This window comes from Convolutriloba macropyga, chromosome 1, assembly GCF_964194025.1.
Source record: "Convolutriloba macropyga chromosome 1, txConMacr16.3, whole genome shotgun sequence".
Taxonomy (NCBI): Eukaryota; Metazoa; Xenacoelomorpha; order Acoela; family Convolutidae; genus Convolutriloba; species Convolutriloba macropyga.
In genome coordinates this window covers 77,567,139-77,585,814 of record NC_134468.1, presented here as the reverse complement: position 1 = coordinate 77,585,814, position 18,676 = coordinate 77,567,139, and the positions used below count along the sequence as shown (strand labels likewise).

The 18,676-nt window shown below is 33.6% G+C and overlaps 1 protein-coding gene across 2 annotated transcripts in view; it reads right to left on the bottom strand.

Annotated features, from left to right (window-relative positions):
* The window catches only part of LOC142342925 (uncharacterized), a 243,881-nt gene that overhangs the window by 199,286 nt on the left and 25,919 nt on the right, over window positions 1–18,676 (bottom strand). For both annotated transcript variants that reach the window (XM_075394607.1, XM_075394614.1), the window contains 5 exons: window positions 17,569–17,682; window positions 16,266–16,549; window positions 10,023–10,174; window positions 6,148–6,456; window positions 1,484–1,678 (listed from right to left, as the gene is read on the bottom strand). In XM_075394607.1, coding sequence (XP_075250722.1) covers window positions 1,484–1,678; window positions 6,148–6,456; window positions 10,023–10,174; window positions 16,266–16,549; window positions 17,569–17,682 — 1,054 coding nt within the window. The remainder of the gene's footprint in view (window positions 1–1,483; window positions 1,679–6,147; window positions 6,457–10,022; window positions 10,175–16,265; window positions 16,550–17,568; window positions 17,683–18,676) is intronic.

The following is an 18,676-nucleotide window of genomic DNA, read 5'->3' as shown; positions in this document are numbered from 1 at the left end:
AACTTTACTGTTTTTGTTCTTTGTTGTCTGATTGTAACCAAGCCTTATTATAATCTCGTCCCATATCTTTTCTGATGAATTACAATATATTTTGTTTAATTTCAGTTTTATCTCTATCTTGACGTTGTTATTAAGTTTTGTTTTTAAAGGTCATAAAGTTTTCGATGTAATTAATATTTGTTGTTGTTTTTTGATTTCGGAAAAAAAACAAGTATTAATTAAATTTGCCTTTTTTTCTCATTTGTCTACTTGTTACCTAGTTTCATTAATGAGAGGTCGCATAAAACATTATCGGTTTTCAAAGACGGTGCAATCGAATAAATTTTGAGGGCCAAGTATGGCTTTACGGCTCCAAAAGTGTTTTCTGGCAAGTTTTAATTGATTTTTTAATTGTTGTCTATTTGTTGTTCTTTAACGGCATAAAAAATTGAATAAAGACATCTCTTAATTCCCTTCTATAAAAGCATTGGTTATTGTGAACCAATAGGACTTTTTAGTTGATTTCTAATGGTTTTCCTTACTTTGAAATTAATTCTTTTTTAAAAAACAATAAGCGAATTTTTCAACTTTACTGTTTTTGTTCTTTGTTGTCTTATTGTAACCAAGCCTTATTATAATCTGGTCCCATATCTTTTCTGGTGAATTACAATATATTTTGTTTAATTTCAGTTTTATCTCTATCTTGACGTTGTTATTAAGTTTTGTTTTTAAAGGTCATAAAGTTTTTGATGTAATTAATATTTGTTGTTGTTTTTTGATTTCGCTGTTCGCCTTGACTCGCTTTCTTAATATTGGCATATCTCATAAATCTAATGCATCACTTGTTACTCCACTGAGTTATTTGCTTTGGAGGCTATCTTTTTGTTCATACACCAATTTTTTGAAAAATACTCGAATTTTTGGGTTTTTTTTACCTGTTCCTCATGTTTTAGTGACAATTAAGTTCTGTTGACGGAAAAACGTTGGAGCAATTTCCTGGATCATTCAGTCAAATGAATTCCGCGATCACTTACAATATCTAAATTGTAATAGAAAGTAGCATTGCTCAAAATTGTTTCCACGGCTTCAAATTTCAATTGTTTACTTTTTTTGCAAAAGGAATGTCTCGACCCTTTTAATATTACTTCTATATTATCAAAAATAAATTCAAAAATTGAAACTCTGGTGTTGTGACAAAGTTGTACTGTTACTTATGTTCAAGAACGGAGATTGAGTGAAATACAAGCATTTTTTTGAATTGGCAAGAAATCATTTGTTCAATAATGAGGCTGACAGATGTTTCTATTCTCTTTTTAACGATGATCGTGAATAAGAAAGGTTTGCTCTGATTTTAAAATAATTCCGCTGTTATTGAGCCAAACTTAATCGCTAAGAACTTAGTCTTCACCATGATGTAGATATCTGATTTAGACGAGGCAGAAAACTTAGATATAAAAGATTGTACTATGTCATGAAGAAGGACCGCATTTTTAAAAAGACTAACAAGATGATGGCTCATTGGCGACGAATGAGTCCTCAGTATTGATAGCTCCAGGCCTGTTATTCGCTCCAGTTGCAGTAGTTGACACAGATTGAGAGTGGGTAACACGCCGCTCATGTTCAACTTCGTGAATGACACGCATGTTAAATGATTCATCTATCCCAACTGATTCGTTAATGCCACCAACGCCTCCACCACCTGTATAGATACAAAAAAAATAGATGATCAAACTTATTTTCAAGGGTCACAGTTTCCGACAGTAATTAAGTATTAGTTACTGCGTAAATGCTACTATGTAATCTATAAGCTAATCGCTTCGTTATTATGTAATCTATAACCTGATGATGGATAAATTAGTTTCCTTCGTTTTTTTTTCAGTGAAATAAATTGAATTGACAAGTAACTTGTCTATCATGATTTTAGTCATCAACACAACAGATTAGCAGTTTAATTAATCAAATATCAGCAGTCCGTTTCATTTCTTCACAAGAAGTAGGCCTACTATAATTTGCTTTTGATCTCCCCACTTAGGTAAGAACAACAACTTGTGATTGGAGGAACTAACATAGCTAGAGGGCTTTCTTCTTTCTGAATAAATACTAAGTAATTGTAAATGGTACGTAACCGTTTATTCCGCCAAACCAATCCCGACCCAATTTATAGAGTTCAAGTTTAGATTATCTGCAGAGCTCATATCTCTTTTAGTTTGATTTTTTGGGTCTGTCCCATTATAGCCCCATAAAATTATAGCACTCCCACAATGGTATACTTACAATTATGGGTGGGATGGAGTATAGGTTATCTGACCACTAAGTTGAGGGTGCTACAATGGGAACGACCCAAATTTTCAACGCCAAACCATTCCCTACAATCTTTTTCGATCCAAATTTTCAATGCCAAACCTTTCCATACATTCTCTGTCGTGTAACCTTACTAGTCACATTCATTTAGTCTCAAATTTGGGGTTTAAATCAAGAAAAACTATTACTAATATTAAATAATGAGACCTCAAAAATCACATTCAACATTCACACTCCAATATTTCAAACGGCCCTCCATTGATCAACCTTTGTAATCAAATAATATCATATAACAAACTGTAATGTGCCCCAACCAAATACAATCCAAAAATCACAACAACAAGAAGGCTCCGTAATGTGCATTTGCACACAATGTTCCGACCCCGCTCATCCACGTTTTGATTTAATTGTCTACCAAATGAGGAAGAGATAGAAAAGTTTCAAAAACTCACATAGTGTTTTACATACAGCTAAGTGAAAAAATAATGCAGGATTAGAGGGCCGATGATCTTTGCCATTTATGAGAGCACTGGACAAGACAAACATAAAATTCAAACAATAATTACGACCAAAACACAATTCTAAACTTTTGAAAAAACTTACAACAAAAGTAGACAGAATCAGAACAACTTAACCTAAACAAATGAATTTTCACTTCATTAGATAAGAGATGAGACCTGTCAATAATGGTATTCAGTAACGGGTCAAAGAATAGCGAAAAGGGCAAATTTCGAAGCTGCGATTCTATTTTTGAATCCAATCAAATTCAAACAGATTTAAACCAATACCTACTAACTCGGCTCATTAAGAAGGTTAATTTCTACCTCAAAGGAAGCAATTGAGACCTGCTATCAGCCGTAATATGTCATTCGACTACAAAAAAGACGGCAATAACCAATTAAAATAAAAAAGCGGTGTCGCAACCGTTGAAACCATAGTCTACTCAAAGAAAACAATCAACATCTTTAATTGCACATCTTTCCATCGCCAATTGGACCTTCCCACTAATGTGATAAAGTTGCAAGAAAACAAAAATAACTCAGAAAAGAGCAAATATCCAAAAATCACATGCTTACGAAAATCCGTAGTACCAAAGCTAGAAAGCCATTAATTAAAAACAAATCCATTAAAAGATTGCATCTTCGATCACTAGAAAGGAGATGAAACCTGTCGTTACAGAGACCAAGCTAAAAAAAGACAAAAAGAACAAATCTACAAAATTGACGAAGCTCAAAACTCCAATGATATTCTTTAAAAAATTCCAAGGACTTAAACAAACTATAAACTATAACAAAACCAGATTAGCTTGCAACCACTCGGGAAGCCAGTTGTGCTTGTAATTAGCGAGATCAAATCAAAAGTATACAACAACATCAAATACGGAAAAAGCTTCACAAAACATCAAAACCAAAGTGCGGAAGCCATTAAAAGTAAAGACATTGAAAACCATTACAAACCTTAAAATGACAAAGAGGGAGTAAAATTTTTGCTTGGTTTTCCTTTGATTTGAAACGCATCTTCTTTTAAAGCGTTCTTTAAGAAAGACAACAAAAAGAACCAAAACTATTGACCAGTACCAACAGTAAATCACATAATCCTTATGAAAACTCCCTTCAAAGCTGTAAAGACGTCAGTCAAAACCTAACCAACAGCATAAATGAAGTTTCGATCAACAGAAAATTGATGACCGCCGTCAATAATGAGACTACGTTACTCGTAGACGACATTGAGAACAATCATTGGAAAGAACACGTATTTTCTTCAAAAGAAATAAATGAAAGTTATTCACAACGCCAGCTATTATCCAGAATCAGTAAATAGATTAATTTAAACATAGAAACAATTCGGATTTTTTGCCAGGAATAATCGGTACGACAGCAAAAACAACCACAAAAAGAGGAAAAAAATGCAAGAAGTTTTGTGAACAATTCATGAAAACTGTTCTTTTGCGTTGCCAATTCTTCTATTGCCAATCGGAGCTTAATGTTATTATTTGAAAACGAACAAATAAGAACCTCAAAAACAGGAAAACATGCCAAATTAACAAATTTTTAATGAAATTTTGCCGTAAGAAAGCCAAGAAACCATTAGTTAAAAATAAAACCAGAATGAGAGTAATTTTAACTTTACTGGAAACAAGTTTTAGCCTCTATATATTGAGACTAAGCTACACTTGGACAGATGAAATCCGAAAAATTTGAAACTTCCAAATTTCAATGGCATTTTCTTATACGAAATTTGTTTAAAAACATAAGAGGCATTAGATAATAACGGAAAGCATAGTATAGATTACCTATACCTCCTAGAGGTCCCAGTTGGGTTGTTGATCAATGGGACGCAATCATGAACCCGCCAAAGAATGAAATATGAAGGCAAAACAAAAAAATTATTTAAAGTTTACGAAAGCATATTGTCAAAACTATGAGCTTTTTCTGAAGACAAAAAAGAACTTCAATTGGCCTCACATTGCTGTAAATAGGATCTATCAATAATAGGATCTCTCCTTGATTTCATATCATTCTCTTCAGTAAATATATCATGAAAAAAAGAAAATTGGGAAATGATTTTGAAACAAACCACCCCATATAAACCGAATAATAACTGATTGAAAGAATCCAAGATTTGTCCAAACCTTGCCCTGATTCTGCTGCCCGTATAACATAAACAATTAAAAACTTAAGCCATATGTTTGCAAAATAGATCAATTAGCAAAAGAAACATTAAAAAAAACAAAAATAAATGATGAATTTTGAATAAATATTGAGTTAATTTTTCGAAAAATCAAAATTTATTTCTAGAAGACTCCTATACGAATTAGACTTTTTGGGAGTGTTAAAAGATTGTGACAGCAGAGGTTAGGTCTTTACCACAATACTAGAACAAAGTGGGGTAAAAAAAGCGTATTTGAAGCCAATTTTTGATTAAAAAAGTCCCAAATTCGAAAAAAAATTTTAAAAAATTAAACAAAATACTCTGATAAAATCCATCAACAAACCCCCTCTATATTTAAAAGTAAAACCAATAACATTGTTGTGAACAGTTTCAACAATTTGTAGCAAAATTGGCGAAGATTTGGTTTAAAAAATAAGACGGAAAATGTGAACAAAAACAACGGAATTCCAACTGCTATTCACAATTTTAAGCCTAGATAATTCTCCGTAAAACACGAAAATAAAAAAATCTTTTTAATTCCATTTTCTAGGCGGCACGGGATTTCTAATGTTACCAGTCTCAATTCTCAACGATGAACTTATCAATCGGCCAAAATTGACTGAACAAAAAAACCAATTGAGTCTATAGTTCCTCCCCACAAGTAGGTCGGAACAATAGGTTAACGTACACGTGTAATACAGCGTTTGAAACTTCTATAATAGACTAAACTAATCTAAAATTAGTTCTTGATAATTTCCATACAGTTTGATATTTGACCGCAAAGATCGCTGAATTTTTTTTATCGTGTAAGGTATTGTACGTCTGATTAAAAATTTTTCATCGTACAAAACTTTATCATATTTCTTACATGATAAAAATTGGAGGCTTTGGAGGCTTTGTATGAATATTTTTTGAACCAAATAAATTCAGTATATAACTAAATAGTTTACAAAATACCTGAAACAAAAAACAAATAATAAATCTTCCGTCAAAATGATATACATCAATTTCATTTAATTATCTGTCGTACTTTAGAATAGTACTTTTTGAAACATTAATTTCCGTGTTTTCCTCCTAAATACAAAAAGCCAGGTTTAGGTACTTAGGTTAAAAAGTCAGGTACTTTTTTGAAATCATATTCAATGCTGCTTGATTTCCATGACTTAAGGATTACCGTCAAAACGGGATTATACGATAACACGTAATTGAGACTACCTGACATGTGAAGAAATTCGTCCAGATGATCACGTCGTTTTGGATACAAATGTGGCATCTCCGAGTACTGCAGAAAAATCAGAGAGAACAGATTCTCCATGACCTCAACTATCCTGATGGGGTCTTGGATTTGACTGAGACAGGTTTTGATCTCGACGAATATTTTGTTCACTTTGTTTTCGAAGTTTCGGTTGTCGGCTAGCAGAGATGCTCGGCGCTTTGCACACAGAATGAGTGCATGAAGAGCGTTCCTCAGAGCGCAGAAGCTTCTGAAGGTTTCTGTGTCACGGCTGATCTCGCTCAGGGCATCTAAAAGTATATCTCTTTAACGGGTTACATAAAATTAATTTCAGAGTATAATGATCAGGAGCTTGACTGATAGGGTCCAGTCAAAACAACAATCAAAATAATTAAGTTGAAATGAAAACTTGCTCGCAAATAAAGAATCAAGACCAAATATTTATGATTCGAAAAGTGGAAGGCAAGTCAAATGCTATAAAAACGTTTAAAACACTAGGAGTTGTTTTAACCAATAATATTAAAACTCGATATTGAAAATTAAGTAATTTTCGGTATTGTGCTCATATTACGGAGCTCCTAGCTCAGTAGGCGCAAAATAATATTGCCCCCTGGGCAGATGTTATTTTTACATAAAAAGTACTACACAAAACAACGACACAAACTTTTACCGGGGGTTAAAAATGTCACTGCCGAAAAAGACTAGATCCAAGTTTTTATTACTATTTGTTCCGACCCCTCTTGAGGCGGGAGGAAATATATACTCAAATCGGTTTTTTTTGTTCCGTCAATTTTCGCCGATCGATATATTCATCGTAGAGAGTTGAGACTGGTATCATTAGAAAGCTCGTCCAGCGTAGAATATGGGATTAAAAAGACTTTTTTGATTTTCGTTTTCTACAGGGAGTTATCGAGGTTTAAACTTCTGAGAAAAGTAGAGTGAATTCACGATGCTTTTATTCATATTTTCCGAAATTTTTGCCTATTTTTTTTGTCAATTTTGCTATTGTTAAAATTTTAAAGAATAGTGTCGTTGATTTCATTTTTGCTGATTATTCTGATATACAAACAAGTTTTGCTGATTATTCTGATATAATTTTTTTGGTCAAAAACTCTGGATAAATATTTCAAAATTCAGTCTTTTCATCAAAAACAGCACGAAATAAGCTACTTTAGTCCACTTTGATTAAATTTGAGGGCCGTATCCCCCAAACAACACTAATACAATCTTTGTAGACTCAGAGTGGGCTATTCCTACTTCAACTTCCGCTGAGAGTGCTCTGTAATTAAAACTTTGCCGTTTTTTGCTAACTTTACTCGTTGATTATCAAAAATGCAGAAATTTTTTGTGAGTTTTCACCTAACAAATTATCTATGTCTTACAAGATTCGAAAATCAACTGTTCCTAACGGACAAAAAGCATTAGCAGGGCTAGTTTTAGGCCAATCTTGGACTGTTACAAAAAAAATTCGAATTGTAATCAGTCGGTCTTTTTTTTGAAAAAAGAACTTTTTTTTAATAATAAAGAACAGAACATGTCAAATTAAAGCTCAGGAGTGATAGGTCCAATTAGCTTCCTAAGCAGCTACAAGCTAATGCATTCACTTTTTTATTTCAAAGATTATGATCGTTTCGACTTTTAAAAATAATTGAGTTTTAAAGAAATAATGGCTTAATGAACTTTTCCTCTATTTTTTTCTTAATTTGGTCAACTTGTAGCTTAGTGTCAGCAAATAAATATGGCTTCTTCACTCTACTGAATTAAGTTTAATTCTCGGTTGCGGTTTCGAGCCTGAAGTTATTGTTTTCTGGCTTTGATACTACTAGATTTCAGTTTTTTTTGTTTTTAGGTATTTGCCAGTTTTTCACGTTTTCTAGTCACATTATCACATTATTGACAGTTCTCATATCACAATATTAGCGTTCAAAAAAAGCACAATTGAATATATTGAAATCTTGAAAGATATAGATTATCGTTTTAACGGCCTCGACACTTCTTTCTTGAAGAAATTAATTGAATTTTTTAATATTGTCTTTAACTGTCATTTTTACTTTGTCGTTTCGGTCGTATGAAATTTCCTGTATAGTGATAGGTTTCACTACTTTTTCATGGAGAACTAGATGAGCCAATATTCTGATATTAAAAGATAGCTGATGGCTTTCATGACTTTGAAAACAATCGTTTTCCAAAACTAAAAAATAACTTTCACTTCGCAAGTATGTTCCTTTGTTTTTCTTTTTTTTCACTAATCTCCTTTAATTACAGGTCAAATATGACATTATGGGTGTCAAAAGAAGGTGTCAAAAGGGATTGATGTCCCAAAATCAGTTTTTTTAAGAATGCGTTATGACCTTACTGACTTCGACACCGGTTTTTCACAAAAAAAAGTAATTTAATTTGGTTTTTGTCATATTTGAAGTTTTTTTTGTAGTCGCAAGACATATTCTGGATAATTGCAGGTCTCAAAGGCGTCCCTTGAATAAATAAATACCTTATTTATAAATTCCATTTTGTAAACAAAGCCTTTCATGACTTTGGATATAATTTTGTTTGGAAAAAAATCAAAATTTTTACATACTTTTGTTCTTTTCTCTTTTTTGTCTACTTGTTACCTAGTCTCACTAATAAATGGCCACATACAACTTTATCGGTGGTTGAAAATGGCGCAATCGAATTTATTTTTGAGGGCCAAAATATGGCTTGGGGGTTTTGACAGCATTTTCTGGCAAGTTTCAATTAAATTTTTGTTTGTTGTTTTTTGTTCTTTTTAGGCGTTCAAAAAAATGAATAAGGACAAAATGTCCTAATGCTCTTCCAGGGAAGCATTGGTAATCGTTAACCTTTGTGATAATTTACTTGATTTCTAATGGTTTTCTTTACTTTTGAGTTAATTGTCTTAAAAAAATAGGCGAATTTTTTAACATTACTGTTTTTGTTCTTTTTTGTCTAATTGTAACCAAGCCTTATTATAAACTGGTCCCATATCTTTTCTGGTGAATTACGATATATTTTGTTTAATTTCAGTTTTATCTCTATCTTGACGTTGTTATTAAGTTTTGTTTTTAAAGGACATAAAGTTTTTGATGTAATTAATATTTGTTGTTGTTGTTTGATTTCGCTGTTCGCCTTGACTCGCTTTCTTAATATTGGCATATCTCATCAATCTAATGCATCACTTGTTACTCCACTGAGTTATTTGCTTTGGAGGCTATCTTATCGTTCATACACAATTTTTTTTTGAAAAATACTTTTGGGTTTTTCTATCTGTTCCTCATTTGGTAGACAATTATGCCAAAATTGTGGATGGGCGGGGTCGGAACCTTATGTGCCATCGCACATTACCGAACCGCCTTGTTGTCCTTTATAGCTTCATTCTCGAATAGATCAACTGAAACAAAACCTAGCTTGAATTGTAGTATAATTCCTTTACTCGATGTAAGAAGTTACGCTCACATTCCGATATCAATTTTCGGTCAAATTATTAGAGTTTTTGAACGAATCACATCTCTTCATTTTGGTCATCAAAACACATTCACAAACTTTTGATTTAAAATTTATTTTTGAACACTGCAATCCAACGAATTGTGAATAACTCTAATGGTATCCTTAAATATGAGAGGAGAATCTGACCCCTCCCTTGATTGGATTAGTAAATATTTGATTTTTAATTTTATTGGGTGAACCCTACTAATATTGTAGTTTCATCGCTAGAAATTGACAGAAGAAATTGAAAGAATTGAGCCAGGGTTTGTCCAACTAGAGCCTTTGAATTTGAAATGACAATAGTCAAAGCACCACTTCACAGAATGCAAAATCTTAAACCAGAGCTTTTCTTCTTTGATGCTTCAAAACTAACTGTGAGATCTGTATAGGTGTGGATCGGATAGTCTGGTGATGATGTCAGAGGCAGGGATCTGGTTGACATCTGCAGTCGAATGGATCAAGTAGAGAGGAGTACAATTCTGCAGCTTAGTGGTCGACAAATAGTCACATGTCAACTTGTCATTCCTAATAACAAATAGGAATCAAGTGTTTATAATGAGCAGTTAACGGATTGCATACGGGTTCTGGCCAGTATACGTTCCAGTAATTAAATAAAAATGGTTCTCAGCAATTTCCTCAGAATACGTAAACCCTTCGCTTTTTCTCTGAATTTTTCATCAGTTAATTACGACCCTCCTAGCTTAATATGTGCATATGATTTGCAAGTCCCCCAACCCCCCCCCCTCACCCCTCCCCCTTCCACAAGAACAGCGAACAGGTAGCAAGAATGCTCCATCTTTATCTAATTTGGTTTCCATCCTTATGCTATTTAACCGCTTATGCTATTTAAGCGAGAGATTTAAGCGAGCTATTTTCAGGAAAATGCGCGTCATCTTCAATTCCGGAAAACATTTTAATAACTACCTTGGCATGCATATACTATATGCATACATATACAATAAACATACACTGATAAGTCCCAAGGTGGGTTTGATTTCTGGCAGCAGACAAAATGTTTCAAATAAATGCATCTAAGATTGAATTACACAAAAAATTTTAGAGACTGGGGCGGAAGAAATCTTTAAAAATGTCACTACGTGGAATAACAAATGCTATAGATATTGGCGAATATTCAATTTATTTGAATGCGCCAAAAACAAAATAAAGATAGTGGTCTTATCAAGGCAAATGATAGAATGAGAAAAAACTTCAGGGGGCCAGAGAAGTGGACAGTTTTTATTTAAGATCCATCAACATTTTCTGGATAGAAATTATGTATGATATTTAGCATTCACTTTCTTAAACAATTGCGTTTTTAGCGTTCTCGCATCAAGCACCGTAATTGTTCTTTTTGATAGGAAAACAAACGCACCGATTAGTAATTCAGCTACCATATGGAACTAAAACGCCTGCGTGGAAATAAATTCACTTTCACTCTGTTAATTACCTTTTTTTTAGTTTTAAACATTTTTCTGATAATTTGGTTCCTGGAAAATCAGCAAAAGGCAAAGAGGCATTGTCCAGATGACTAGACAAACGAAACACAACGATGATGCTCTAAAGTTGTTCAGACAAGCACTATTAACTAAGGAATTATTCCAATGAATTCCATATTTTACTGACCTCGTTGTTCTGACTCCATTGTGTCTATGTTGAGACTTAGCTACATATAGACATAAATAAGATAAAATTAGCAAACTTCAAATTTTCATTGATATTTTCTTTAAAAAATATATTCTGAGTCATAAAAATTATAAATTCAAAAAAAAATCAAAGTCACCCCTATAGCTCATTGGGAACCCAATTGGATCTTTGATTAATAACATGAAGTCATGAGGCTGCAAAAAGAATGACAAATGAATGCAAAACAAAAAAAAATCAATAAAAAAGTACGAAAACAAATTCTCAAAGCCATTAAAAAAAATAAAAATTTCCCTGACTAAAAATACAATTATTTGGCCTCACTTTGTTGAATATAGGCTCCCTCATGATTTGGATTAAAATGAAATAAAACATTGTCGTCTGTAATTTCAGTTTAAAAAAAGCAACTGCAAAAGTTTTTAGAAAAAGACCGCGCCCAAACGTAATCCGAATTGTTATTCATTGAAAGAATCCAATATGAGTCCAAACATAGCCCTGAATTCATTGCGCGTCCAAAAAAACAATTAATTATTCCATATATTTGCCGAATAGATCAATTAGAAAAAATATTTCAATAAACCAAAAATAAATTCTGCATTTTATATAATAACTGAGCTAATTTTTCAAAAATTTGGCAGAAGTTTAATTCCGGAAGACTACTATAAGAAAAAAACGTACAACTAGTGTTCTTTGGAGTTTCCAAGGATTGTAACAGTAGATGTTAGGTGTATACTACTGGCAAATTTAAACAAAGTGGGATAAAAAGCGTATTTGGAGCCATTTTTGATTTAAAAGTCTCAAATTAAAAAAAATAGCAAAACTATCAGCCAAAAGACTCGCATAAAACCAATCTGCAAGCCTCCTCCGTCCTTTAAAGTAAAACCCATAGCATCGTTATCATCAATTTTAACAATTTTTAGCAAAATTGGTCAAAAATACGGAACATATAAGTAAATACAACGGAATTTCGGCTACTATTCACAAAAAATTAAACCCCGAGATTTCACTTTACAAAACGAAAAGGAAAAAAACATTCAATTCTACATTCTACGATGGGCGGTCTTTCTAGTGATACCAGTCTCAACTCTCTACGATGAATATATCGATCAGCCAAATGGAGTGAACAAAAAAACCCATTCGAGTATATAGTTCTTCCCACACAAGTCGGAACAAAAAGGACATTAAAAAACGTTAGAACAAAATAGAAAAAGGCCAACGAAAAAAATTTTGGTATCTCTGAGTGGTCAAAGACATCAAAAGTTTTGATACTACTCAAGCAACCAAATCAAAAACACTAATTCAGCTATGATGGTTTCTAATGATGACCGTCTTTATAAAGATACCACTTAAAAGGTTCATCCTAAAATACGGCGATTAGCCGAGACTGAAGGGGCAGCCAGAGGACTGCTAGTAAATAGCCGCTAAACTGATCGCTAAAACTCTTAGTTTAAAAATACCACATCAACTAATGAAAAAATGTGCTGCTCTGTTTTGGAATTCAATCATTTTTTTTAAGTAAACGTGTAAATTATTCTGATTATAACCCTCAGGTTAGCTATCCACATGCTTTCAAATATTAAATAAAGTAATCACAGTATCAGTATTGTTACTAATATTAATCTTGAAAATTGTGGCTGTTCGTTCCCAAAGGTAAAAAGAGGATTTGAATGCTCCTATTTGTCTATTAACGGAAACTTTCTTGTGCTGATCGAGCAAAAACTCAGTTCAAAAATTTTAAAAGGAAGTTTATATTTTAAAATTTCTTATTGAGGAGGGCAATTTGTACCAGTTTTGAAGGCTTTTCAAGATCAAAGATGTTACTCCACTTCGTTTTCCTGTCTTTTTTATGATAACTTATATTTTGATTTGTTTTCTTGTTCTGTCTAGCGTTTTGGCGACTAGAAAATATTTCAAAATTTTCAGATGTTTCCCAGAGGCATATCTGTTTGCTGCTTCATAACGCTAACTTTTGAGAAAAACAAATCGGCTGGCAGGATACGATCTTTGATAAGAAGATCAGCGGAGGGTCAAACTTTTGTCGAAAATATTGAACATTTATCCCCCTTTTAATTTGCCATTTTTGCGGTTTACGTTTCTTGCTGTAGGAGTTTGAAGGAATATTCCACTGAAGGAAAGAAGTAGTATGATTTGTAACGAATAACAACCTGTTTCAGCGGCATTTATTGTGAGGTGACTCTCTATCAGGTAATTGACTGTTTGTTCTAAAACTTTTTCTATTTTTTAAGGAATATTTTCATTACTTTCAAATTTGCATATAAAACCAGCGTCAACCGCAAATTGAACAATATCATTTTCACGTTCCAGCTTCTCAGTCAAATTTTTGACATAACGGAAAAATAAGAGGTCCTAAAACAGTTCCCTGTTGGATACCATGATTAATAGTTTTTTAATCTGCTAAGTCAATAACCAATTTGAAACATTGTGAACGATTTGAGAGAAAAGAATTGAAAAAAAAAATTGTGAATTGAGAGAAATTGAAATTTTCAACTTTCATAGGAAGGATCTCAGGTGAAATTGAACTGAAAGCTTTCGCAAGATCCAAGAACACAGCACTATGTCGTGGATATCTTCTATATTTCCTATTATTTTTCCCATAAAGTAAGGCACAGCATCAGTAGACGACCCTCAAGATTGGAAACCAAATTGTTTTCTCTTCAAGAGCGCAAATTTTTCAAGATATTCCACTAACTGATTAAGTAAAAGCCTTTCAAAAACTTTCGTAAAAGTTGATGTTACGGAAACTGGACAAAAATTAGTTAAAACAGAGACATTTCCTATCTTGAAAATTGGTGTGATGATGTGTTCCAATAGCGTGTTTTCCGGATTTCAATGCCCAAGCATTGATGTATCCGGGTCCTGGTCCTTTTTGTTGTCTAGATTGTCAAAAATTTTATAGAGTTCCATCCAAGTAAAAAAAGCCTAAAGTTAAACTCTTGAAAATTCTGCTCGATTAATCAACGTTCAAGGGAACAACCTGCCCTCCGTAGATTCCAATTTTGCTGGAAACTCTGTTAAAAACGTTACAAACCGACCTTTTGTCTATCGTTTTTTGACCATTTTCATCAATTTCAGTGATATTCGGACTGATATTTTTCTTTCCAATTTTTCTCTTAATGAATTTCCTTTTCTCTTTTGAGGTTTCAAATTTCTTTTAAAAAGTCTACTGAAAATTGATTTTGAGCTTTTTTAACGCTTCATTAAGAAAAGAGATTTTGAAATTTTGATTAAGAATCTGTATAACTTATTGCTGCTTCTATTAGCTGCTCTTAAATAACCTTCAATTAGAGTGATAAACACTCACCTGACCTTATCTCTTTAATTTAAAGTAAAGAAGAAGTCAATTTCACAGTGAGGAGATCATTTTTGAGAATGAGGTAAGTCACGTGTGACCAAAAATTTTATCACGCGAATGAACAAAAAACTCGCTCCACTTAGAGTGAAAAATGACGTCACGCACGCAATTCAGTTGAAATTGCATGAACGAATGAATGTACAAAAAGCAGATTTGAAGTGATTGTGACGTCATATGGTCGCAACAATAATCGTGACGAAGACATAAAAAAAACATAGCAGGACAAGTCCTGACATACAATTCAAAGAATTTTATTGACTAAACAAAAAAAAACTAGACCTAGAACGGACTATGATTGAATTGGGAGCACCGTTTAGAAAAATCAGATCAAAAAATTGAAAAAAACCCAGTAAAAATCAAAGTGAAATTCTCATGTGTGAACAAAAAACCACTACCGAGAAATGAAAATTTGGTTTAATAAAACTATGCCCAGAATGAACTATGAATGGAATGGTAAAACCATTCAGAAAACAAAATCTGATCCAAAAAATCGAAAAAAAGTAAAAATCAAAGTGTGATTGCTGCATGAGAACAAAAAACTACAAGCGAGAAAGCGATTTTTTGTTCAAACATCGTTTTCTCACTCTAGTTCAAAATTAGAGCGAAAAAATTTCACGCCGCAAAACCACTCGCTTTTTCGCTCCACTTCCTGTTTCGGCGTAACCAAAAACACTAGTCCATTTTGACTTCAAAAGTCATGAAAATGTGTGAACAGATCTTATAAAAGACAGCGCACCAATATACTTTGAATTGTAAAAAACCAAGAGAAGGCCAATAAAAGCCTCAGTTATCGCTTTTTCTACAGTAACATTCTTGTACAGGAAAAGTTTTAATTGGAACAGCTAATTTTTTGATTAGCAAAGATCAGAGCAAAGAATGCATGGAGTTATGCATTAAAACTCATCATAATCAAAATGTCATTATATAATTTTCCCACAGCCTTTGGTGCTTAATTTTTCCTCAACAAACTAAAACATAAATTATTTCTTATTTCATCAATCGATGAACTTTTCAGACCTTTCAAATGATTAGTGGTACGCTAAAAACCAATGTTGATGTCAGCATTTGAGCATCATAGATTGCGGTTCAAATTGTTTATCCGAGAGCCTGCAAATCGTCGACACAATGGTAGATCTGATATGTTGACAAACTTAGGTCCATTTATTTTGTCTAAAGCGAAAATAACTCCACTTTAATCTAGTGACCCTGGTTTTTCTTTATCGCCTCTTCTCACGTTCTAGTCACCTATTAAAGCGTAGTGCTGCTACTTAGCATCATCCGCCTAGGACCGCAAGGACCTTTTGATGAGTTACCAAGTGAGTTGTGTTTCTGCAGTAGCTTAGTTAATTACAGTAATGCTAATAACCTGAAAACAATAACTTGAAATAACTTGAAAACAATTTATTATTATTATTATTATTATTATTATTTCATCGTCAAAAAGAAGACATAATTTCAGTTCACGTCTGAAAGTAGTCCTGGTACAGAGCTCAACATCTATAAAATGCGTTTTTCATTTGACAGCTAAGCAGTTTCCAGTCTAACACAAGAAACCCTGTGTGAGAACTATGGTATTATAAGTTATAAATAATGAAAACTGACCTGAAGCTAGTACACCACTCAATCAGCTCCACCTGTTTGCATACAGATAGGGCTCTCAAATGCAATCCCGGATGTTGCATATCGTCTCTGGCTCTCACTTCGGAGCTCTCCTTGGGGGGATAGATGTCCAGGGCGGTCAAGAGAGACCGACAGTTGTTCAGTCCAGAGATGCTGTTCCAAGCCAGCAGAAGCAACAATGTCTTCAAGTCACGGAAGCGCTCCTTGTTGAGAATTGACCGGATTTCGTGGAAAAAGTTCTCACGAACTAACACCAAAAGTGTTTCCTGTAACATGCAAAAAAGTTAAAGACTATTTTGTATCTGTATGTGTATCTAAAACATTTAAGAGAGCTTAACCTAAATCTATGCCTGTGTTTGAAAAATCTTAACTTTTCACAAGACGCTCTCAGATTTCTTCAAGTTGTCGTGCTTAACGCAGACATCGTTGGACATAAACCCAGTTGGACAAATGAGAAAAACGGATCAACGTTGAGATGTTTCACGCGAAGAGGACATAGCGTCTGCAATATAGTAATAGTAACTGTATTACGAAGAGCATAATGGTACAGTTATCAAAATGCATAACAAAAGTGGATAACTCCTCAATTTATAAAAGATTTTTTCGTTTCAACAATCACTTACCGGATGATTGTCAATGCAGCAAGAATATTCCTAGACTGATATTTCTTTGTAGTCATAAAGGGATCACAAATGATGGTGTAAAGATCATAACGCATTTCCTAGAACCGGCATATAATGAATATGGTGCCAGAAATGATATAAGAAATGATTGTATCTTGTGTAATTGCTAGTAAACCATACTTGATCGTTGTATGACAACCGGGAAGTTATATAAATCTAGGACATTATGAAAATTAGGAATCATAAATGTACATGAATGATTGCAACGAATTTTGAGTATCTGCGGAGGTTTGAACTGACTGGAGTGGGTGAAGAAATAGAGATGGTGAGCGCGAAGTAAGCCGACAGCCGAAAAGCCAGCCGAAAGTTATGTAATCTTTCAGAAATAATACATTGTTAACTGTTACAAACAAGACAATCGATAGTATTTGCAATTTAAAATCGTCATTTTTAAACATCTAGTGTTTGCGAGCCCCAGCAAACCACTGTCGATAACCATGCCTATCGTCCGATATGGGATATAATCCGGTTATTGCGGCGAAGCCGCGACGCACGCCCACCGGCCTGTCAGGGACAAATTATAATGCAACTATCTCTAAATCTTTAATTGACCCATTCTTCAAAATTCGGCTTGCTTGATCGCCACCTAAAGAGATACTGACCATGATGAGTTGTAAGAAGTGTTTATGTGTTGCGAGGGTGGCTTTATGCATGGTTGACCACAAGGTGTCCTGTTTATCGACCTGCTGACACATCCACATCACTATTTGACACACCTAAATAGGGGAAAATAAGGGGTAAACAAGTGGGATAAATAACGGGGTAAATAAGGGGGGTGACTGGGGGGTCAAACTTTCAAAACAAAGAATCGCCCGTCACACCCTGAAATTGACTCCTGAAAACAATTTCGATAATCAAATACTTAGAAACTAGAAAAGCGTAAGGCTCTGAAAGGGCTCCTCGGCCACTTAATGCCCCCGAGCGCTACCTCTTCATCCCGTGTTGGAATCAAGCGGGTGAGACGAAAAATCGGTCAAGCAAAACATCGCATAAAAAACCAATGGACTAATATAATAGCTACAAATTTTGTTTGAGAGCAATTAAACAAGACTATTTCAATTAATACACTAATGAGTTGAAAGCGCATACGATTTCCAGAAAACAGATCCGATTTACATCATTAATTGTACCATTTGTTGACTTGAAGTAGTCTCCTTCTGTTACGAATTTCTTTCAAAGAAAGTAAGAAGTTCTTTAAATTTCTTTCTGTAAACTTTCAATTAGAGGAAGATAACTTCACCACAACTCTTAAAAAAATAAGCTGAATTGATTGAAAATTTTATTAAAAGTAGATGCTGTAAAAACATCAATTAAAAAAATACACATTTAAAACAATTCTCAGAGTATAAGAACATCTTAAAAGATGATGCTAGTAAAAAGCTAATGGTAGTACGTTTCAACAAAAAAATAGAATAAATATAAAACTGCTTAGAAAACCTTCGATGATACAACAGAAAAGCAACAAAAATTGTGAGAAAAATTGGACCGACCGAATAAAGGCAAACTCGATTGTTTTGAGGATAAAAAAATGAAACCACAGGAAACAGCAAGGAGGAGATCGACTAACAATACCTTAGAGGCGACTTCAAACGAGAAAAATAACACAGAAACTAAATTCCGAGTGGGAGTGGATTTTCAGAATTTCTTATCCAAAAAATGTGGATATGAAAGCTTCAGCGACGGGGACTCAATATATATAACAACAAACAA